Consider the following 24,226-nt stretch of genomic DNA (forward strand, 5'->3'; position numbering starts at 1 on the left):
ACCCAACAATCGTTCTCTTATAGAATCAAATCAAAATGAGATATCCAAGACCCAAGACCAAAACTGCCACCAAAACATCAAGTCCAACCCTCCTCCAAGTCACCTCCAAGCATCAAAGTCAACACAGGTCAAAACTGGTCCAAATTTGATCTTCTTCTTGAAATTTTAGTCCTCTTCTGGTCAACGTCCTTAAATTTTGGGTCCATACTAGAAGGATGAAAATATGTCTGTCGTTGCCTCGAAAGTAGTCCTCTTTTTCAGGAATTATCCTCCACATATGCTAGATCTTTTCTCCTTTAATTTGGCTCCCTTTCTCCTTTGCTAGTTCAGAAAATTGCTCCTTGAATTGTGCTTGATTGATGTGCCAATAGGTTGAAATGTCCTCTATATATATATCTGCCCAGGAGGTTGAGTGGATGGCCCTTGGAGGCCAAGGCCAACTTGTTCCCAAGGAGGGTCGACTTTGACTATTTTGGTCGACTTTGAATCAAAATAAAATTCTCTCTTTTCTTACAAAAAGTTCAAATGGGACTTGACTCAAATATATTTTTGTTTTTGACTTGTAATAAATTCTTTTCGACTCTTTGACTCTATAAGCATGAAGAACTTGCTTTGACCAAAAATAAAACAATAATAATGAATTTAACGAATACATTGATGATACTACATTATGAAGATCGACACTAGTTACATCTTCAACACTCTCTCTTAGCTAGGGAGGTATTCATAATGACACAACATGATACTCTCAAGTTGAAATATTCATATAAGGAAGGATCTAGATTGATAAGCATCAATAATATTTTACATCATCATAGCCAGCATTGTCAAAACATCAATGTCCTAGGTAAATACACTCTATCTCTCCACTAGATTAGAGCACAATGTTGGGAGCAACAAATTTGGACACCACCACCTCTCAAGGCACATACCCCACCCGGGTGTTCACCAAGCAAAGACACTCGATCTCTCCACTAGATTAGAGCACAATGCTGGGAGCAACAAATTTGGACACCATCACCTCTCAAGGCACATACCCCACGCAGGTGTTCAGTGGGTATGTCCTCACAGGACCATTTCCTAATCCACTGTCACAATACTTGACACTAGGAAATGTCGGTCCTCAGGACTATTCTTATCTTAGATCAATGTACTTGACTTACGACGGTTAGTCTTGGTCATAGTACAAATCTTCAAAGAATATCGGTCCCAAATGCTTATCCAATCCACCATTCTCCCTACCAGTGTTCATGCACTAGGCTTACGACTGTTAGTCCTGGCCATAGTACATGACACATGGAGAACACGATGTCCACCCTCACTCCCTCTCAACCAGGGAGGAGATCCTTGCTCCCTCTTAACCAAGGAGGAGTTCCTCACTCCCTCTCAACCAGGGAGGAGATCCTCGCTCCCTCTTAACCAAGGAGGAGTTCCTCACTCCCTCTCAACCAGGGACTCCCTAAAGAAGTGCTCGGTGAACTCGCCACTGGTGCCCTAGATGTCACTGACGCTGAAGTATCTCCTGCACCAATCGATCTAGAACCTTGAGATCCTGCTCCCTGTACTTGACCTCCTTGCTGAGGAGAAGTCTGTGACTCTCTCTCGTCATACTCCTGTGATCTCCGATAGGTCCTCTCCTCCTCGAACTTCACATCCCTCCTAATCACCACTCTCCGTTTAGAAGGAATGAAGATCCAATAGGCCTTCAAAGTCTCGCTGTGACCCATAAAGATACTGTTCTCTGCCATGGGTTCCAGCATCTTCCTCTGCTCCTTGGGGATATAAGAATATGTGAGACATCCAAAGATACGAAGATGTCCCACATGAGGCTTCTCTCCAGTGAAAGCCTCCTTCGAAGTCATATTCCCCAATACTCTGTGAAGACTCCCGTTCTGAAGATAAACAATAGTATTGTAGGCCTCAGCCCACAAAAGCAAATGCAACCGCTGATCATGAATCATCGCTCTAGCAGCCCCAACAATAACTCTGTTCTTCCTTTCAGACACCCCATTCTGCTGGGGTTTGTAAGGAACTGTGAACTCTCTCCTAATGCCCTCCCGTGCATAGAAGTCAGAAAACCCACCATCCGTTTACTCACCACCATTGTCTGACCTCAAGACCCGAATCTTCCTACCTGTTTGCTTCTCCACAAGAGCTTTGAACTCTTTAAAGCGATTGAAGACCTAACCCTTGGTCTTCAAGAAATATATCCAAGTCCTCCTAGAGTAGTCATCAATGAATATAACATAAGACTCATAATCACGCAAAGACACATGAAACATACGACCACTAACATCAGTATGAATCAAGTCTAGTATACCTGTAGATCTGTTGTCGCTCGCTGGGAATGGTAACATGGTGTACTTTCCCAAAGCAAACCCTCTGCAGACCTCGTAATGCTCGACACTGAAATCAGGGACTCCAGTAGTGATCTCCCTCAGTACTCTCAAAGCTCCATGATGCATATGCGCCATCCTCCGGTGCCATAACTCGCACAAGTCTCTACTGCTGGTGGTACTAGTGTGAGTGCTACCAGATGTGCTCTCACCAATGCACCTGTTGATTGAAAATTGAACTTGTATAGTTTCCCAGAGAGGACTCCAATCACTTTGATCGAAGTAATGGAAGCTCCCCTGGGATGTGTCAATACCTACCCTCTTGAGAAGGTGATGTCAGACCCCTTCTCCTCCATAGCAGACATTGAAATCAAGTTCCTTCTTCATCCTCAGAACATACAAAACATCCATGACCTTCAAAGGAGGCAAAGACTCCCTCTCAAAGGTCACAGTCCCCACACCAATAACTCTCACAGTGCAGTCATCTCCTAGTACAATCTTGTTAATTTTAGGTATGTTCTATGCTTAGAGCAATTTATTTCAATTTTCATAGTTAGCTCAATATCTTTTGCACATTAGCAATCGCATCAACATAATAGTAAATTGCAGATAGAACATAAACATAAATCGCAGAAGACAAGCCAAGACAAGAGGACGCAAGATGTGGCACTAGCCAGGGACAAACCCCAATGTGGGGAAACCCTTGATCAATTCTTCTTATATGTTCTTCAATAGTTCAGCACAGAGAGAGAGATAGTACATTTACAACGGAAGTCAACACTTTGACTTATCTAAATAAGAACATAGATCATCTCTATCTAAATGGTATATAAGGTAGCTGAGCTCAGATGAAGACATGCTGCTTCAATTGATTCTCCTAGGTGACTTCATCACCCATCATAGTGTTGCACCTCGTCATCATGCTACACCTCACTGTGTTGCACCATGCTGCACCCATCATTACTATGCTGGACCTCGTCATCATACTGCTGCGCCTTATGCTGCACCTTCCTGTATTGTAACATTTTGTTGTACCTTATCATCTTGCTGCACCCACCAATGTTGCCTCATCTTGTACCTCACCGTGCCCATTATGCTGCATCTCATTGTTGTACCATAATTGCTTGCTGTCCCATGTACCATGCTCCACCAAGCACCATGTCCTTGTTGTCCCATTTACCATGCTCCACCAAGCATCATAGCCTAGCTGTCCCAATGTGTTTGCAGCACCATGGTTGCCACCATGTGTTTGTTGCACCTTGCTGTTGTTGTTATCCCATTGTGCCATTGCTGTCCTATTTACCATGCTGTTATCCCTTGCAACACCATGCTTGCCATTGCTGTCCCAATGTGCTTTTGCTGCTCCTATGTGGCATTGCTACACCTAGCTTACCATACTGCTGTCCCAATGGTATTGTTGTTGTCCCAGTCATATTGTTGTAGCTGCTGTCCCAACAATCATGCCTAAAACATACCTTGAGCAACCTAATGAACTGCGGCCTAGTCAAGGTAGATGGCTGCCTCCTCATGCTGTTGTTCTGGGCATATGGCAGCCCCTAACACTTCCATGCTGGCATGTCTTGGAGTGGCTAGGCCTGTGGCCTACCACAAACCTCCGCTGCATACTAACAACCTTTCGAAACAGGCTTACCTTACCTCTTGTTGCCCTCAACCAATCTACAATTCTTCTTTCCAAACTTGGCCTCTCTAACAGTCCTCATTTAGTGACTGTGTCTAGGGTCTAGGACAACCACATTAGGCTCGTGTCTAGGGCACCATAGGACTGCGTCTAGGGCATGTATGGGCAGCGTGAGTAGGCTTTAGAACAACAAGGTTAGGGCAGTGTATGAGGGTTCCTTAGACAGCCTATAGAAGGCTTTTCCTAGCGGCGTAGATAAACCCTCCTTCCAGCGCTCGATCACTTGAAGCTGACCTCCAACGTCCCTTCAAAATCTCGCTGGCCTGTCTCCTTGTTGCGACTAGGACAACCTCCTTTCCTCCTGTCTCTATGGCTTCCTCTCTAGATTTCTCTTGCCACTAAAACCCATAACAAGTGGAGAGAAATCAAGAGTGAAGTGTGTAGAAATGACTATCAAGTCACCTCCTTTTATACTAGAACATTGAGCACATCTGTGGGTTATTTGGTTGTTGGCCAACCTTGATGAATTGTCTTATAACACAAATAAATTCATAACTCCATGAATACTTATCAGAATCGGATGATCTTTAGATCAATCCTACACCTTTCGATGAGAGGAGTCCAAGAAAAATATCAGCTGCCATAAATAAGATGACCCACATGGAGTTTGGCCCTAGTTGCCAATTTTAACACTCCTTCTCAACTAGGGAGAACTCCATCCGTTGATCCATTTGCTAGACTGTACTATCTCTACCAGTGCCCTGTATTGCTATGCTCTGCTGAACCATGAAGAAGAAGAATTGATTGAGAATGTCTCATACCATTCTCTACTGACTCGAAGTCAGTTCCATATGAAGAGTGTGTCATACCACTCTTACAGATCCCAGATCAGTTCCAAAAGAGAGTGAGTTATGTCACTCTTACTGACCCGAAGTCAGTTTCATTGATCCCAGTTCAATATCAAAAGAGAGTCTCAAACCACTCATATTGATCCCAAATTAGTTTCATTGATCTCAGATCAATGGAGGTCATCCTAGCATAGGGAGTACAGTAGATACAACGATACGTCCATCGATAGTAGTACTATGGTCCCTAATGTTGATTTGGGGTAGCATCGGATGTGCTCTAGCCACGAAAATTGGTGGAGAGGCTAAGGCACATGAGATCTCCAATAGCTAGAAAGGGTTTGGGGAGATTCTGAACAATTTGGGAGATAGAATGGTCCAAAAGTCATGGATCAAGCCAAATCTAATCTTAGCCGTTGATTAAGGACTTAATCTCGACTGTTGATTTGCTAACGAGAAAAGTATAAGAAGAGGCTTGAGGGTCACCTAGAGAACACACTGAGGGAGACCAGTGAGTTCAATTTCTGGAGCGGGATTAGCTGAGAAATTGAACCAGTGGTCTAGTGAGCAGTCAGGAGGCAGCAAGTATGGAGCAGAGAAGCGGGATCAGCCACTGGAGATCAGTGTTGAGGCAGGATAGGCAAATGTAGGGCTTTTCAGGCAGAAGCAGAGGCAGCAGAAGATTGCGTAGTCACTTGCTGGGCCTGCGTGAGTGATGCAAAGAGGCCCAAGGTTGACACAGTCAAGCAGGGGATGACACAGAGGGTTTGAGAGCCACGCAGAGGTCAGTTGGGCTGACACTGGGATTGGGAGAAGTGCTGGAGAATTATGTCTCTGTGGGTATGCCAGTTTGGCACCCTGTTGTACAGAAGAATTGCTGAATAATAAAATCCTCGCTTGTTGCACCGGTTTTCCCACATTGGGGTTTTCGGGGACTGTTGTCCAAAATATCTATGTCAATGTGTTAATGCTTGTGCATATGTTTGTTTCTGAATTATAGTGTGATATCTACAACAATATTTAGTTTAATGTTTATTAAAGTAATTTCATAAATAACTTATTGTGGAATAAGTAGGAAAAATAAATCAGTTGTTGGATTGATAGAATTTTCACACCTAACCCCATTTCCCTACTCATTGGCCAGATGAGAGGTACTTCCCATGAGTCCCAGACTACATGGGTAGGATGCCTCGATAGGAGAACTACTCATCTTGTCCATAAGTTGCCACTTGGTATCACAGGGGAAGGATGAACCTTTCACCCTGTACACAACGCACCACTAGGGGAGGGTGAGTCGCCCTATGGTCGCTTGTCACTCCAAGAAGTACCCCAAGCCCCCCGGAGCTCCTATAGCTCAATGCATGCATCGTGCAAGACCCTCATAAGAGGGTCTCTCAACGACTCCAAGTTGTTCTGGAAAGTCACAAATTTGACCTTTCCTCGGGGCTTCGACAGAATGTTTGCGACTTGCACATCAATCCCAATGCGATGGAGCCTTCTTGCTCATTGATGTACCATATCCTAGATAAGGTAGTATCTGATGTCTATATGCTAGAGCAATCATAGAATACGAGATTCCTCAACAATCGAATCGCCCTTTGGTTGACACAAAAGATCATGGCGGTATCCGTCATGTGTATAAATAACTCACTGAAGAGCTTCCGCAACCAAGCAGCTTCACATGAGGTCATACTCGTAGCTATGTATTTGGTCTCAACGGTGCCCAAAGAAACCATCTTCTGCTTCCTGCTCATCCAGGATATCGAGCAAAACCCAAAGAGAATCAGAACTCAGAAGTGCTCTTGAGATCCTTCACACTTCCTGCCCAGTCAACATTCGAATAATTATGCAGCTTCATATTTCCGGCAGCGAATCTCAATCCATGAGGGATTGTGCCCCGAAGATATATGAGAAGATTCTTGTCAGCAATCCAATGAGGCTCAACCAAAATATGAGCCCAACATGCTAACTGCAAAACATGTATCTGGACAAAAGTTCACCAAGAACATTAATGCGAATGAGTTTATGGAACTTAGAGGCATTTCCCAAATTTGGTCCGACATCACTACCACATAACTTCTGAAAGTTAAGCTCCATTGACGTAGTCATAGGCTTGTAGTTTACCATTCCAAATCTGGAATCCAACTCCCTCTTACTTTTGCAAATGAGAGGGTCTACACCTGTTAGAAAGAGGTCGTCCTTAGAAGGTGCCGGTATGAGAGGTCTATCATCCACAACCTTCAAGCAATGGTTTGGATCGGGTTCACTCCTAGTGAATCTCAGCTTCATCAGACAACTATCAATCCTCTCATACTATGCCCATGGTGTTTTGCTTCAAGCCATAGAGGGCTTTCTTCCACCTTCATACATGAGATTCCCGATCATGAATCTCAAACCCCTCGGGTTGTTCCAAACCTGTAGACCTGCGACATGAGGGGAATGGTCCCCATGTAAGATTTTACTTCGGTACATCTTAGACATGTACCTTCATGCTCTTTTTGAATTCAGGCATCTTTGTCACCATCTAACTCACGTCGGGTAGGGCCCCATAAAGTAGACCTCTAGTGCTATAGATGAGATGTGTCAACTGACATGGTCCCCAATGGACTTCTTGCAACTAGATACAAATTGCCAACCCTTAACCCATGAGTAAAAGCATCTTTGAAAATTTCATTTTCAAACACGTACCTTTCCATTGATGAATGCCACCCTGAAACCTTTGACTTCCATTACCGAAATGGACACCAGGTTCTTCTTGTGATCGGGTACATAAAGAGATTCTCGTAAATGAATCGAGTTACCCTCATTCAATTGAGGGGTAACATTCCCTACACTCTTTCCGGGATAGGTGGCATTGCCTCCAAGTAAAATCTCATGATTGTTTCCATCTCTACCAAATTAGAGAGTGCACCCTTCTATCCGATGAAGTGCCTTGAAGTACTATAATTAATAAGACAGATTCCCAAAGAGTCTGGAGGAGAGGACCAATATAAGATAATGCTGCTTTATCTTGTCAGAAATAACAATCGATTCTTCATACCTAGAGTTCCTTTCTTTCTTTGAAGAGTCAGTCGTTTCCTTGATGACTTGCATTACCTGTCATTCCTCCGATCATTGAAGACGTCCTTGGAATGATTGTTATCATCATCAAGTGATGTGTCCCTATCATTCGGACACTCTTTCGCATAATGGTCGAACTTATAGCAAGCAAGGCATCTGCCTTTCCTTCCACCCTTAGATCCAGACTTCCCATTGAAGTGATCTCTAGGTAGGCCATCAGATGCTTCCGCTGTGCCATTCTGATAATATTCTTTGCTTCGTCTTCACCTTTGGTGAATTTGAAGAGGGATGAGGAACCCATTGAGTCTTTTGTCCTTTCCCAACTGTCTTTGATGATTGCTCTTTCACTCTTGCTTGGGCTTTATCTTCACCTCAGCTTTGATACCATGTTAATTTTAGGTATGCTCTATGCTTAGAGAAATTTATTTCAATTTTCACAGTTCGCTCAATATCTTTTCTAGATTAGCAATCACATCAACATAATAGTAAATTGCAAATAGAACATAAACATAAATCACAGAAGACAAGCCAAGACAAGAGGACACAAGATGTGGCGCTAGCCAGGGACAAACCCCAATGTGGGGAAACCCTTGATCAATTCTTCTTATATGTTCTTCAATAGTTCAACACAGAGAGAGAGAGAGAGAGAGAGAGAGAGAGAGAGAGTACATTCACAACAGAAGTCAACACTTTGACTTATCTAAATAAGAGCATAGATCATCTCTAAGTAGATGATACATAAGGTAGTTGAGCTCAGTTGAAGACATGTTGCTTCAACTGATTCTCCCAGGTGACTTCATCATTCATCATAGCGCTGCACCTCGTCATCATGCTGCTCCTCACTGTGTTGCACCATGCTGCTCCCATCATCACTATGCTGGACCTCATTATCATACTGTTGCGCCTTATGTTGCACCTTCTTATACTGCAACATCTTGCTGCACCCACTAGCGCTGCCTCATCCTGTACCTCATTGTGCCCATCATGTTGCATCTCATTGTTGTACCATAATTGCTTGCTGTCCCATTTACCATGCTCCACCAAGCATCATAGCCTAGCTGTCCCAATGTGTTTGCAGCGCCATGCTTGCCACCATGTGCTTGCTACACCTTGTTGTTGCTGCTGTCCCATTGTGCCATTGCTGCGCAATGTCATTGCTGTCCTATTTACTATGTTGCTGCCCCTTGTAGCACCCTCTGAAAAGAACTCCCGTGCACCTGTCATATGGCGGGAAGCCCCACTGTCTATATACCACACATCGGATGATGTACTCCTATTAGATGTAGAAGTAATAAATGCAAAGTCCTGGTCAAACTGTGAAGCAAACTGCTCCACCTTTGTTGAGGCTGCAGTACCCTTCTTTCCCTTGTTCTTCCTCTCAGGACATGTAGAAGCATAGTGTCCCATCTTTTGACATGCCCAACATTTGACTTTGGACATATGCATATCTTTCTTCTTCTTCTTCTTCTTCTCCCTTCCCTTAGCCCCATCTATTGAGGCCCCTTTCCTGGCCTTTCCTTTATTCTTCCCCCTCGCTGTCAAGGCTACATCCTACTCATCTGCTATCTTCACCCCACCACTGCCACTGTTTCGTATCTCATGCTGTACACAATCATCCCAGAATTTATCCCAATTGGGAAGATTCTTCCTAGAGGTAACAACTTCTCCAAAAACCTCCCAAGACTCAGGAAGTCCTGCTATAGCTATCCTGACTAATTCTGTGGGTGCAACTGTCTCACTAATAGCAGTCAAATCATCACGTACTTGTTTGACCCTACCAAGATAATGAACTACACTTTCAACCTTTGTCATCTTGATATTCTTCAATTGTTCTTTGAGTACCATCTTCCTGCTCTCATTGATACTCTGATGGAGAGTGGTTAGAGCTGTCGACATCTAATATGCATCTATGTTTCCTCTCACTTGAGGAACCACATGATCCTTCAGACTGTCCATCAAAATCCTTTTTTACTTTCTTTTTTCTCCTTTTTTTCATTTTTATATGAGCTTTGAGAATATAAGAATATTTTCTCTTTTTACTTTATTATTATTCTTATTATTATTTATGACCTAAAAATATCCCTTTTTTAATGAAACATTCCCTTCTTTTTAATTAATTACCCCTTTTTTCAAATCAACTCTCTTTTAACTTTTATAACTACCTTTTCCTTCTATGATAATTATACCCTTTTTTTATACTAATAATACCCCTTTAATAAAAGAAATTCTATCGTTTTTTTTTTCATTTTTCTTTTATATATATATTACCTTTTTTCTTTTCTTTTTTTCTCTTTATTTTATTTTTTCAATGGCCAAAGACTGGATCAGATTGGCTCTGTGCAACGATTGAGTGACTAGAGGATCGAACAACTTTGATACCAAGCGTTACAAACAAAGTTCGTACTTCACAATAATCTTCAGAACACTTGGAATATGAAGACATCCATTGAGGATACAAGTATATGTGTGTGTATATATATATATATATATATATATATATATAATGTATGAATGAGAATATGAATAATATGATTTAGTTACAACCGAGGGTCCCATATATATATCTAGGTTGGTACCCCTTCGTAAATGGTTGTCTTCTGACACATGCCTCTTCAATATACTAATCATTATTTTAACTATTAATGGTTTATATTCATAATATCTGAGTTCCAGAGTATTTCAGATAGTAGAACAATGAGACCTCGGGTCTCCCCTCAGCGACCCCTTTGGGAGGCCAACTAGTTTCCTCGAAATTGTTTCAAAGGTGTTGAACAACACCCAGAGCGTCAGAGGGATTAGTTCTAGAGTCCTCCCCAACCCTGGCAGAGCAACTATAGACTTATCTAGAGCTTTTTTTTTTTTTTTGGCTTTGGATGTTAGGAGTATCCTTCACAACTACATTCCCCCTAGGATCATGCATCCAGACACCTAGTTGGATCCAAAGGACTTCGATAGCGAGCCAACGCCATTGTCACCCTCCTCCCCGTCAGGTATCAAACTTTGGCATTCTTGACGTCACCAAACTCCAGCCCTGAACTTATTCACTTAGTTTTCTACATCACTAGGGGCCTTTGATTTGGTTCTATACCTATGTTGCACAAAACTTCTAGGAACCCAACGTTTCGCATTGTAACCATACCCGAAACTCTGAAACTTAGCTGAAACTCCCCCGAAACTTGACCATCATGTAATCATCTATGAGAATTAATATAGGCTTGGAATTCCTTCTAAATTGTCATCTATGGGTATTATTCCATTTTTTCTTGCACGATAATGTGTTATTCATTTATTTATAAATTTATTTTTTTATATATATACATACATGACATTTTAGACAACGTTTCGACTGACGTTTACATTTTTGGGAGGTGACATTTCTAAACGTACCCGTTTTGGAAACTCTGAAACGTTTCAGCACTCTGTGCAACTTAGTTCTATACATGTTTATGAGGCTTGCTTCTTTACTCCATTTTATCCTAGATTTAGCTTTGGCATTTTCTAGGAGTTGCGTTTGCATTCGCACATTGGACTCGTACTGGATGTATCCTTTAGTCCCATTGATCTTGGACATTAATAAAATTATCTTATCTTATTTTTCCATAATCATTGTTAGTTTCATGATCATCATTTGCTTCCATTTCTCCCTCCTCTCCATGGTATGTATTATTTCTTACTTCTTCCTTGTCATCACTAGTATTTTGGGAAATTTGATTTCCCAACACCACCATCATAATAGAAAATGGTACCAAAAGGATAAATCACATACTCATCATACTTCTTGAGAATAGCTTGTTGCTTGTAATCTTAGTTACCTAGTTTCTATTCGTGTTCGAATTCAACAACAATGACATTCAATAGAAACTCACAAGTCTTTGATAAAATTCGCTATGAAATTTGAATGAATATATATATATATATATATATATTGCAAATTTTTATATAGGATAATAAAAAAGTACTTATTAAATTTAATAAATATAAAATAATGTATGTGAGGCAATCATTCCAAGATATGTTAGTGCGTAGAGGCATCCTGGCGATGACAACCATTCCTGCGAAAGAGCACCTGTGATCAAATTTCTGAAGGCAACCATACAATTGAACGATGGACTAGATGAGCCATTGGATTTTTATGACTGTTGATTAAATATGTTGAATTTCCAATTTGATCCTTAAAATTTGGCGAAAAAAGTGACTTTGCCTGCAATAGAATGATAGGGAAGGAGAACAATGAAAAAGGAGGAGAAGAAATCAAACTATTTAAGATAAAAGTTATAGTAGTTAACAACAGATGGAATATACTAGTTTACAACAAGGAAGAAACAAACAAGAATGAGTTTTAACACCTACCTCTTTAGCTCTCCAATGGTCGTTGAATGTAACTACGACAACTTTCAATCTCCCTTCCAAGCTATTAGAAATGGCAAACTTCAATCTCCCTTCCAAGTTCTAAGTAACTTGCTTCTCAACAATGGGCAAGAAGCCCACTCAAAACCCTAGCAAAGATGAGTGAAATGGATGAAATTAGAAATAGAATGAGAGCAAATGCAATAGGTGACTATTTCGATCCATCAAAGAACTCTATCCATGTATTAAGCAACCTTTTGGAATCTTGCTTGGTTCTCACAAGCAAGAAAAAATGCTCGTTTTCACCTTCCTAGGAGCATGCAGGGAATGCTCCCCATAGTGGTAGGGAGTGCTCTTAAAGGGCAAGGAGCACGATTCAAGAATGAAGGAGAAGGGGAGGGGGAGCACTCTGCTGTAGCCTTGGGTAGGGTGCCCTCCCAAGAGGGGCTACAGACTCGATAATGACTAGGTTTCCCTTAACCACCTTGGACTATGATAAATGGGTGTTGACTAGGTTGGCTTTAGGGTGAACCCTAAAAACACCCTCATAAACAATAATAATTATTACAAAGTGAGGTTGCCCATGGCCATATGTGATAATTACACCACCATTTCAACAAATACAACACTAAGATATGTAGATCCACGCATATTGTTCTTACTATGATTCTTGATTTTCTTCATGTGTGCATTCTCATTCTATTTGTTCCTTTGTATTTATTCTTTTTAATGTTTGTTTGTTTGTCGACTTTTTGTCCTGGTTGTTATTGAAAATTCTTGAACCTTCTGCTGCATATTTATAAAATTCTCTGCCATAGAAAGTACTAATGCATAACACACTCTTCCCTCTTGGGTTTTCTCTTCCACTCTGTGTAATGGTTTGTTCCTTTTTGGTCCAGAATAATACCAAAAGTCGTGCATGCTGACGAGACATAGCATCTTTCCCCTTCTTAGGTACTGCTATGGTTTCTGTTAACCTTTATAAACTTTACTTTATCCAAAACCTTCTAACAATGTGGTTCGCAGCAGAACTTTGAAAGAGTCTGCTAGGTCCACCAGCAATCTTTTTGGAAGGGTTTTGCTTCCCCTATCAGGCAAACCGTTATGTCTATTTTTGTTGCCAATGAAAATAGAATCCCATGCATTTGTTTATTTATTATTTTGAGAAATGCATCTAATATTACATTACTGAACAATAAAGAGAGATCAATGATGATACATCGGGGACCCAAATGGTGGTCACATAAGTGCCCCCTTCTGACATAAGGTAAGAGGACAAGCATGTCTGTATTGCTCCAACATATAAGGATCCTACTTCTTTCCTAAAACTACCCGCCCTGTCTAAGATCTGCATGGACAAGTCGAACCTAATAGTTGCTAACTTTTCCAACTGGAATAGAGTAAATGCGCCATGAAAGATTGCTTGACACCATCTATTCTCAGATCATTTAACTATCCTGTGAAAGCAACCATTTCCAACGAAGGGGATGACAAAAAGAATGCCATACTCTCAAGCAATCCATGCCCAAAACACTGGCAACCTCCCAGTTCCACATAACATGCTTACATTTTTTATTTGTTGCAAACTACATAACATCCATCTGTAAGGCCATTGTGACATAGCTGATCTTTTATGGCTATATTGTTATGAAGCACAAGCTATCACAGAAAACTGGATTTAAAAGAAACTTGCATCTTCCAGATATCTTCACGTTGTTCCAGATACCTTAGCAATGCCCAATTGATATTCTTTGATGATCTTGAAGGTTCCAATACCGATTTAGACTATTATGATCGAGAGCATATTGTGACCAAGTTTCCGTAAGGATCATCCCTTGATCATTTCCAATTTTTCCATAAAGTTTCTTGAGCAGTCAAGTTTAACTTAATCGCACTACTATCCAGGAATATCTGACATAGAGCAGTATATACGGCATTACCCATGGTTTGGAGCCTGTGAGATCAGTTGAGGGTTCCTCAATGAAGCTATTGGCTTGAGAGTGGAGACCCTATCCAACAAACCCCCTTTGTGAAAACCTTTCTTTTGACATTACTTGCAATTTTATTTCTTTTCTATTGTTATCACTCTAATATTTGTATTATCAACTTAAATTTCATGCAATATTCTCACACTTCAACATAAAGTTGCAGGTTTGTCACAAGTACGGGGTCTAAAAGTTATGAGTAATGCCTTGTCACCGTTGGTCTTTCTACAACTGGAAAATACATCTGGTTCATTTAAGAGTGACTCAATGTTGCTTCAGGAGATTGTTGATCATGTATGTATGGTTTCATTTGGTTGGCATTTGTGTCACTCTGTTTTTAAATGCTTTTGATTGAGTAAATGAAATTTCCCTTATGCTAATCTTTTAAATTCATTATTGATGATGTGCAGATGTTGGAGGATGAGGCAGTACTGTTGACTGTGCCTAAACGATCTTTGCTAGACAACTGCAAACTGCCAGCTGGTATTCAATTGTTCGTATCTGCTGCTCACAAAAAATCTGATCTGTTACAAGTTATTCAGTCACTGAAGAGTGTGGTGGAGTCTGTACTTGATATAAAATGACGACTATACTTTAACCAATTTATGGTAATACACTTATGATATGATGGTGTATGGGTTGATTGAAAGTTTGGAATTTGCCAGTCTGATGTCCTCAAATATGTAATTTATTTGAAGAAAAAATACATATATTAAGACATCAAACCTTTTGTGCTCTGTATCATCTTTATATCCTGTATACTTTCTATCATGTTCAGATAGGTCAGGCAACTAATATCTTTATATATTGGCAATGGTTTTGTTTTATTTAAAATGTTTACAGTCCCTTATTTAATATTAACTGGGATCAATGTATATTGGCAGGAGAGTTTATGGTTTCATAGCATGTATTTTTATGGAAGATACTAAATTGAGAAAATATCCTTGTGCAAGATTGATAACTGATAATAGGAGATAATTGTTAATGTTAACAAGTGTCTCCTGTAATTTCTCTCTAAACAGTTCATTGGTTCTGGATTCCAAATTGATTAGTCATGTGGTATTCACTTACTGTTTGCAAGAGATAATGCTGGTTGAATGGTTTGCTTACCCTACTGCCTGGGACTGAACAAGAATATGCACATGCTTTTATCCATTGGTATGTATAAGATAGGGAGAATATCTATTGGTAGTAGGTCTAGTGAGATGGATAGGGGGGTATGGGGTTAACTAGCTTGGATGTATGGCTTGTAAGGATAGATAGCTTGTATGGTTTGTTGAAATCAGTTCAGGTAGGGAGGTAAGGTGGCTTGGGTTAGGTCGACTGTTGATGAATTTGACGGGATTCTTAAGATGGAATGAACTATGGAATGATATGGAATGAACCAAGGTAAAAACTTGTATGAAGTCGGAAGAAAGAATAATTATGTTCTCTTAACTATGAATGGTGGCCCTTTTTAAGAAGCAAGGAAAATATTCCGTGGGGCATGCAATGCTGTACGGTATTGCATTGTGGCAATAAGTAGACATTTTTTTGAGAAATGTCTTATATTTACAGTGGTGCAAAAACAAGAAAGGGAATGGTATATATATTGAGATTTATAATCTCTTCGGTAGAGTTAGTGAAGCAGAGATAAAAGTAGAGTACTTTGTGCGATCCAAAGATTGGTCATCTTTGATCAACAAAGCACCTTTTGCTAACCACTAATAATCAATATCATCATTCCATATCAAATTGAAAGTAGACAAAGAGTGGACTTGTTCAGAAACTAACAAAGCTCCTTTTGCCAACCACTAATAATCAATATCATCATTCCATATCGAATTGAAAGTAGACAAAGAATGGACTTGTTCTGAAACAATTTTACATGTCAGTTTCCACAAAACAAATATTGCCACTATCCTCAAGTTATGCCAAAGCCGATAAAAACCAGTAGAAACAAGAGCGCAACCATTCCCATACAATGTTGCTCACTAATGAACCCTGCTTTGAATAAGCATCAAATGATGATCCTCAAATCAACTCTAACAACGCCTAGCAAACCGGTAGTCCTAGAGGATATACCTAAATGTTTCTAGGCACTAAAAAAACAAAATAAAGGCCATTTGAGAGACCAATATTGGCCAACCTAACCTTATATTGAATCCCTTAATAAATGACAAGCCAAACAAATGCTTTCAACTTATACAAAATTTTGTATATCCAAACTGTTGATGTCTGTAACAGTGGATAGATATTTCTGCTTTGGTTGTGTCAAGCATGAGGAACCGTCCAAAGCCTTCTTAGTGAAATTGCTCAATTTGTTAAGTTGTCTTTATGATTTAGCCGGAGTCTCACTTAGGAAAAACACATTAATTAATTTAATTAACTAATATTTGCTATTGAGCAAGGAAAATTAAGGAAATGCGATTTTAATTACATTAGTGAATTTGTTTTAATTTCAATTGTTGATCTCAAGTGGTTTAAGATTTAATCCCAACCATCCATCACTTTGGAGATTAAGATTAGGGATTTAGTTCAATGATAAATTACAAGAGCAAACCTAAAAAGAGGAGAGGAGAAAGTCACTATTTTGAGATTAAGATTAGGGATTTATTTCAATGATAAATTACAAGAGCAAACCTAAAAGGAGGAGAGAGGAGAGAGGAGAAAGTCACTATTTTGAGAGGGTGATTTTCTCATTGAGTGTGACACTCAAGGCCAAGAGAGGAAAATTGACGATATATATTTGCAACAAGGAAGTTCCCTAGCGCTGATTGTACAACTGATTTCTGCAGGGCTTTGCCACCTGTGGAAAGAGGTCGATTTGGAGAAGCCATGGCCTCACACATGCATCAGATCCAGTCGTATGACACACACAAGTTGAGTTTAAACTTGCACAAGGGGTTGTACAGGTTCGTGGAGCAGGGTTGTTTGTTGGGGGTTTGTATCTCGGAATTTTCTGAGGGTTGTATGGGCCAAATGTGTAATTTATTTCAGAAAAATTGTTGTAACTTTTAATTTTTTCAATGGGCCATTCTGAGTAGGGAGCCCTCATTGTTTTGAGAAATTAAGCGAAATTTAGTGTGAGGAGGATTTTCTATGTGATTGAGTTCTTGTGTTTGCTTCCGCTATTTAATTTTCTGAGTTAAAAATTCCAATGAGTTTTATTTAGTAATTGCAGAAATAAGTTTGTTGGGTTATAAAAAATTACTAGGAACAAAAATCAGATTTGGAATTTAGAAGTTAACACAAATACTGTGATACTCAACGTTTCTTTGGGTCCTTAGATATCGAACGAGTATTAAGAACCAAGGAAAGAGGATGTTTTAAATGAAAAACTAAATGCAAGTGATGGGAATAATCTCGCAATAATGGATCAAAACTACATTGACAATCTTTTTCAGAATAGCCTTGGCATATCAATGTTCGTATTAAGTAATTTGGATTCTGTAATTAGGGCATGCAACTCCATCCTCGAGAGACAATTAGTGATGAGAAGCTTGTGCTCCTACTCAAGAAGACTTTACTCATTCCAAGAGCATGCATTAAGATCCCATAGGTCACACCAAATGTAGATGCTCTTCTAGCTTATGTTCCTAAAAGTACAACATCTTTGCAATACAAACCTCCTACTACCTCCAACTCCAAATTGACTAGCAAGTTGAATCCCAATTGACTCAATTGTCCTCCCAATGCCATGGAACTAACCTTGTTACAACCCTCCAAGCAGAGTAAATGCTTGTGAACATTAGCGAACTCAAAACTTGAAAGAGGTGGAGAGTGAAAGTAATGTCACATATTAAATGTCCCACGAACTCGGCGCATATGTTATGCTTACCTCACCCAGTGTCAAAATAGAACATGTCAAGGTGTTGAACCCTTCAAACACCACACAACGCACTTAAATACAAAAAATATTGTTTTGAGAAGTGGTATAAATTAAGGTAAGATCCATTCACCCTTAGGCATACTATAAACATCCCAAGGAACCATAGGCATTCCTCATCCTGCATACTTTGACCACAAGAATTTCATGAAGAGTTGCTTAAACCATTGAACTTGGTCTTGTTGTGGCACTAATTAAAAACATGACTCACATGTGATGCTTGAAGGATGCATCCAACCATAGTTGACTTCCTTTAAAGGGGAGGTCCTTATGATACCAAATATGTAACTCACTCTATAGTCTCTAAAGGCACCAATCCCAAATAGCAATCAATGAAAGCCTCAAGGATCGATCAACTCAATCATAAGACTTAATGAAGTCAATCTTCAACATAGGGAACCACTTACTAGTGTTTTGGGTTCACTTCATATCCTCCCAAGTTGAAACCATAATATCGAGAATGAATCTCCCTTTAACAAACACAATGTACTCTAGTCAAATTATAAGCCTAGCAACTAACTAAATGCTCATACTCAAGGCCTTAGGTATAATTTTTAAACAATTGTAAGGTGATAGACCACAACCCCTAAAGGTATCTCACAAATTTTTTGGGGATGAGCTTAATCAACCCTTGATTAAGAAGCTTAGAAAGGCCATTAGAGGCAAATGTCTCTGAAGTTGGACTATATAAATCATCACCATTGGAGTTCACACAACCTTACAAAAATCATAAGGCAAACAATAAAACTTAGGTGTCTTACTACTTTGCATAGAGGTTAAAGGAAAAAAAGAACTTATCCCTAAAAAAGTTTTGATCCAACCCGTCCTTGTCACCGTGAGAGACGTTTTAATGGATAGCTTTGCAACAAGCATCCCAAGTAGCAACCACACCATCCATCAAACCAGAAGGAGCAAAACTAGACTGGAAATGAAAACTAGAGATATCACGAACCTGTGATGGATCCTCAACAAGAGAATCATTTGATTGATGAAGTCTAAGCACCTTGTTTTTGGTCACCTTCTATGTCAGGGAGTCAATATAAAACTTGGACCCCTCATCCCACTCTTGATGACAAGAATGAACCCTGACTCTTCGATCTATATAATCATCTCTTTGTCTCACTTCCATATCCAATTTCATACCCTCCTCGTGGTGAGTGATATGGATTGGATCAACATATTATTCTCCATCCATCTTGATGCTTTCAGAGTGGAAAAGTGGAGGAATCAACTTACATGACCATTTTTATTGATGGGTGCTAGGTTGAAAAATTGGGGTCTAAAACCTTTTGGAAGTACTTTGAGACATTAAATGACTCTTTTTGGGGGTAAAACTTTGTTTCTTAAGTGACACAATGGCTAGTGCTATTCTACATACAAATATCTTTCCAATGGCATAAGGAAAACCTCAAACGATATTCATATACAAAAGTTATGCCACCCAGAAGTTGACCTTCTTATTTTGACCACCATGATTTAAGAGGGTGCCATGTTAACCCCCATTATTCATAGAAAAGGGGCTAGTCATGTGATCATGATGAGGAAGACTCCAGAAGAGTCAATATTGTAACTCTTGTTAAGTGTTGGAGTGAAAATTAACAAATAATAGGCTATCGAGTTGTGTTATAACTGAGCCATTAGGAGGAAAATGGGTTCCATTCTATTCACTACATTTTGTTCCATGGATGAGCAGGGTAGCTAAGAGTAGATAGAGAGCAAAAAAATATGGTTTGTGTACTATAGCATCCCACAGGCCAGATGTCTCACTTCTTTGTACTTGCATCCATTTCCATTTAGAGATAGAGTAGAGTAACCTCATCTTCTAGTTGTGTTTTCCCCTATAAGGTCTTCCTAGGACATATCTTTTGTTATTATGGTCATGAGTGATTGTATGTGTCTATTCTCTATTTTCCATATTACATATATTGCATGCATAACCATAACACAATAATTAACGAATTTAAGAATCTAAGGAAAAATTAGCCCTCATAGTGTAGATTTTGGGTTTTCATTATATATTTAATAGATCCATTTCGATGAACTATCCAGTGGAATATCCACGTTAGTTTACAAATCATATTGGTATCAAAGCATGTGTCTTTAGGTATTTTGTGGGAAATTGTAGGGGATCCAAGTAATTATTGGTATCCATGTTAGCCCCCATTATTCATGGAAAAGGGGCTACCCATGTGATCATGATGAGGAAGACTCTAGAAGAGCCAATATTGTAACTCTAGTTAAGAGTTGGAGTCAAAATTAACAAATAATAGGCTATCGAGTTGTGTTATAACTGAGCCATTAGGAGGAAAATGGGTTCCATTCTATTCACTGCATTTTGTTCCATGGAGAGCATGGTAGCATAACACAATAATTAACGAATTTAGGAATCTAAGGAAAAATTAACCCTCATAGTGTAGATTTTGAGTTTTCATTATATCTTTAGTAGATACATTCCGACGAACTGTCCAGTGGAATATCCCCGTTAGTTTACAAATCATATTGGTATCAGAGCATGTGTCTTTAGGTATTTTGTGGGAAATTGTAGGGGATACAAGTAATTATTGGTATCCATGTTAGCCCCCATTATTCATAGGAAAGGGGCTAGCCATCTGATAATGACGAGGAAGACTCTAGAAGAGTCAATATTGCATCTCTAGTTAAGACTTGGAGACAAAATTAACAAATAATAGGCTATCGAGTTGTGTTATCACTGAGCCATTAGGACGAAAATGGGTTCCATTCTTTTCACTGCATTTGTTCCATGGATGAACAGGGTAGCTAAGAGTAGGTAGAGAGAGCATAAAAAGATGGTTTATGTACTATAGCATCCCATATGCCAGTTGTCTCACTTCTTTGTACTTGCATCCATTTCCATTTAGAGAGAGTAGGGCAACCTCATCTTCTAGTTGGGTTTTCTCCTTTTAGGGCTTCCTAGGATATATCTTGTGTTATTATGGCCGAGTGATTGTATTTGTGTCTATTCTCTATTTTCCATATTACATATATTGCATGCATAAGCATAACACAATAATTAACGAATCTAAGAATCTAAGGAAAAATTAGCCCTGATAGTGTAGATTTTGAGTTTTCATTATATCTTTAGTAGATCCATTTCGACGACCTGTCTAGTGGAATATCCACGTTAGTTTACAAATCATATTGGTATTAGAGCGTCTTTAGGTATTTTGTGGGAAATTGTAGGGGATCCAAGTAATTATTGGTAGAAAGTCGTAAAATCCTAGCTACGGCCAACAAACCTTTAATATCCATCGAGATCCTGCAGAGGAGAGGTTCTCAAGGTTGAAAGAATATGTCATAGATATCAATCATAACATGATTCTCCTTATGGTGGCTTTGACTAACAAGTTGGAAATTGGAGAAGATGGAGGTTGCAACTCAAATATTAGATTTGAGGGGAAATTGAGGGATCAAGAAGAACTAGAGAGGGAATCTAAGAAAGAACCCAAAAAGGAACAATCCAACTCGTGCCATGAACCATTCATAGTGCCTATTTAAAATGGAAGTGAAGGTTGAAATTAAGCCATATCAAGATGTGATTGATACTTTGAAGTTAAATCAATGGGTTTAATAGTTAGATGTTTATTTTAGTGTTCACCACATAGAGGAAGAACATAGAGTTTCATTTGCTCTTCTAAAATTAGAGGGCCATGCCTTGACTTGGTGGGAAACACACACAAAATCCTTGAGTTTGGAGGGAAATCCTCCAGTGACTAAGTGGGAGGATTTCAAAACATTCATAAGGTCATAGTTTTACCCTATTGGGTATGTGGACGACTAGTGGATCTGGTCACATAACTTCAAGGAGAGACAGGGGTAGAGTGTATGGGAGTCTACCACATAAATTAGAAAGATGGCCATAATGTTGCATATCTCCCCAAAAAACCCAAACATACTCCTCAAGTATCTAGAGGTCTACATAGCCATTTGCAGAAGCAAGTGATGTTATTCAAACTTAGAACGATGGACAATGGTTGAGCACAAGAACAATACCTAGATAACAAAGGCTAGAAGAAAGGGAAGTCAAGTGAGTCAAAGAAGAAGGAGCACCATGAAACTTCAATGGAGGGGAAGAAACAGTGGAAAGGGGGAAAAGATAAAAAGACAACAATTACAACACACTAGTGCAAATATCCCAACAACCATTGCAACTACTGCCACTTTGATGGTCATATAGAGGAGAAGTGTGGGAAGTTGCATCCAAAACTCAACATGAAGAACAAAAAGAAAGATGGAAAGTTGAAAAATCTCATGGTTGTAGAGTGGAGTAATGAGGTGAAAAGTAACTCAGACAAATTAAAAAATTGTTTGTATATCAACGTAGAAGAAGGTGAATCCAAGTAACCTTCGACAATAGGGAAAGAAAGAAATGACCTGACTCTTCCATATAAAATATAGGTCAAGACAACGAAAATTGATTCTCTGTTTGACTCGGGATCACAGGCGAATCTCGTCGCAACAAATTTGGTCAAGAACTGGGAATGGAGACTCATGACCATCTTAGCCCATATGCATTGGGACGAGTCAACAAAGAGGCAAAGTTAAAAGTAACCAAAAAGTGCATGATCAAATTTGCTATCAATGTTGACTTTATTGATGAAGTAGAATTTGATGTAGTTTCATTAGATGTATGTGGTGTTGTATTTGAGACTCCCTATATGCATGTGGGATGTGGTCTTCATGTGGTGAGCCAACGACCACTGTACCATCAAGGATGAAAAACCATTCACCATCTACGTGTACAAGGGAAAGTCAAAGATCTCACTAGTAAGTGCTAACTAAGCCAAAAAGTTGATTAGTTCTAAAAAGAAATATGTTTTTGTTATTTTGAAGAGAAAATTCGTTTGTGGAAGAGTCCATGAGAGCTAAGTCATCCCTAGAGAGGCATACTAAGGAACATAAAAAAAATTGGAAGAGTTGATACTGGCGTATAGGGATGTGTTCTAGGAGCCCAAAGGGATACCACCTAAGAGGGAAGTGGAGCACGATATCTAGTTATTTCCAAACTCTTTGTTTCTAAACATTGGGATGTGTAGGTAATTCGTTATAGAGGCAAATGACGTGAAGAAACAATTATAGAAACTATTGGAACAAGGTGTTATTCAATAAAGTACCTCACCATGTGGATGAGCTATTATAATTTTGCCTAAGAAAGATGTGACTTGGAGTATGTGCATTGATTATAGGGCTTTAAACAAAATTACACTACAAAATGTATACCCCCTACCTAGGATAGATGATTAGTTGGATCAGTTATAGCAAGCCAAATACTTCACCAAGATGGACTTAAAGTCATGATATCACTAGGTTCAGGCCAGAGAAGAAGATGCCCTGAAGATCACCTTCAAAAGAAGACATAGTTTTTTTGAGTGCCTAGTCATGACATATGCATTTGAACTGCACTAGCTACATTTATGAGGTTAATGAATGATGTACTGCGTCATTTTATAGATTTATTTGTTATTTTTTATTTGGATGATATATTGGTATACCATGCTACCTAGGAGGAGCACATTTCACATTTGATGTAAGTGCTAGAGACATTGAAGAAGCACCAAATGTTGGAAATTCTCAAGAAGTGTTAGTTTGCATAACAATTCGTGGTGTGTTTAGGGTATGTGATAGGTGGAGGAGAGTTTACGATAAATACTATCAAGATGGAGGCCATATGAAATTACTAGTGCCTACTAATGTTTCTGAGGTCAATAGTTTCATTGGGACAACATAATACATAAGTAAATTCATAGCCTCATTTTCAGCCATAGCAACACTGCTCCATGCCATAATAGAGAGTGGCAAGAGTTTTAAGTGGGTAAATGGTCAATAGAGGGACTTTGATGGTTTAAAGAAGAAGATCATTCAAGCATCAATTTTGGCATTATCGAACTTGCAATGGCCCTTCAAAGTGGAGAAAAATGCAAGTGGGTATGCTATGGGAGCAGTTTTAATGCAAGAAGGAAGGCTCGTATGCTACCATTTTGAAATATTTCATGGGCAATTCTCAAATACCCTACTTATGACAAGGATCTCTATGCCTTGGTGCAAGCTGTGAAGAAGTGGAAACACTATCTAATGGGAAAGGAAATAGTAATCCACAAAAATCACCAACCACTACAGTACTTGCAGGG

At 39.4% G+C, this 24,226-nt stretch overlaps 1 protein-coding gene across 3 annotated transcripts in view; it reads left to right on the forward strand.

Moving 5' to 3' along the window:
- LOC149203441 (long chain base biosynthesis protein 1b-like) overlaps positions 1 to 15,113 on the forward strand; it is a 248,230-nt gene extending 233,117 nt beyond the window's left edge. For all 3 annotated transcript variants that reach the window (XM_089403433.1, XM_089403434.1, XM_089403435.1), the window contains exons 12-13: positions 14,379 to 14,506; positions 14,623 to 15,113. In XM_089403433.1, coding sequence (XP_089259559.1) covers positions 14,379 to 14,506; positions 14,623 to 14,796 — 302 coding nt within the window. In that variant the 3' untranslated portion in view covers positions 14,797 to 15,113. The remainder of the gene's footprint in view (positions 1 to 14,378; positions 14,507 to 14,622) is intronic.
- Positions 15,114 to 24,226: the final 9,113 nt, after the last annotated feature.

Source organism: Pinus tabuliformis, chromosome 2_1, assembly GCF_031772625.1.
Source record: "Pinus tabuliformis cultivar Carrire ecotype Pingquan chromosome 2_1, CPIR1, whole genome shotgun sequence".
Lineage (NCBI taxonomy): Eukaryota > Viridiplantae > Streptophyta > Pinopsida > Pinales > Pinaceae > Pinus > Pinus tabuliformis.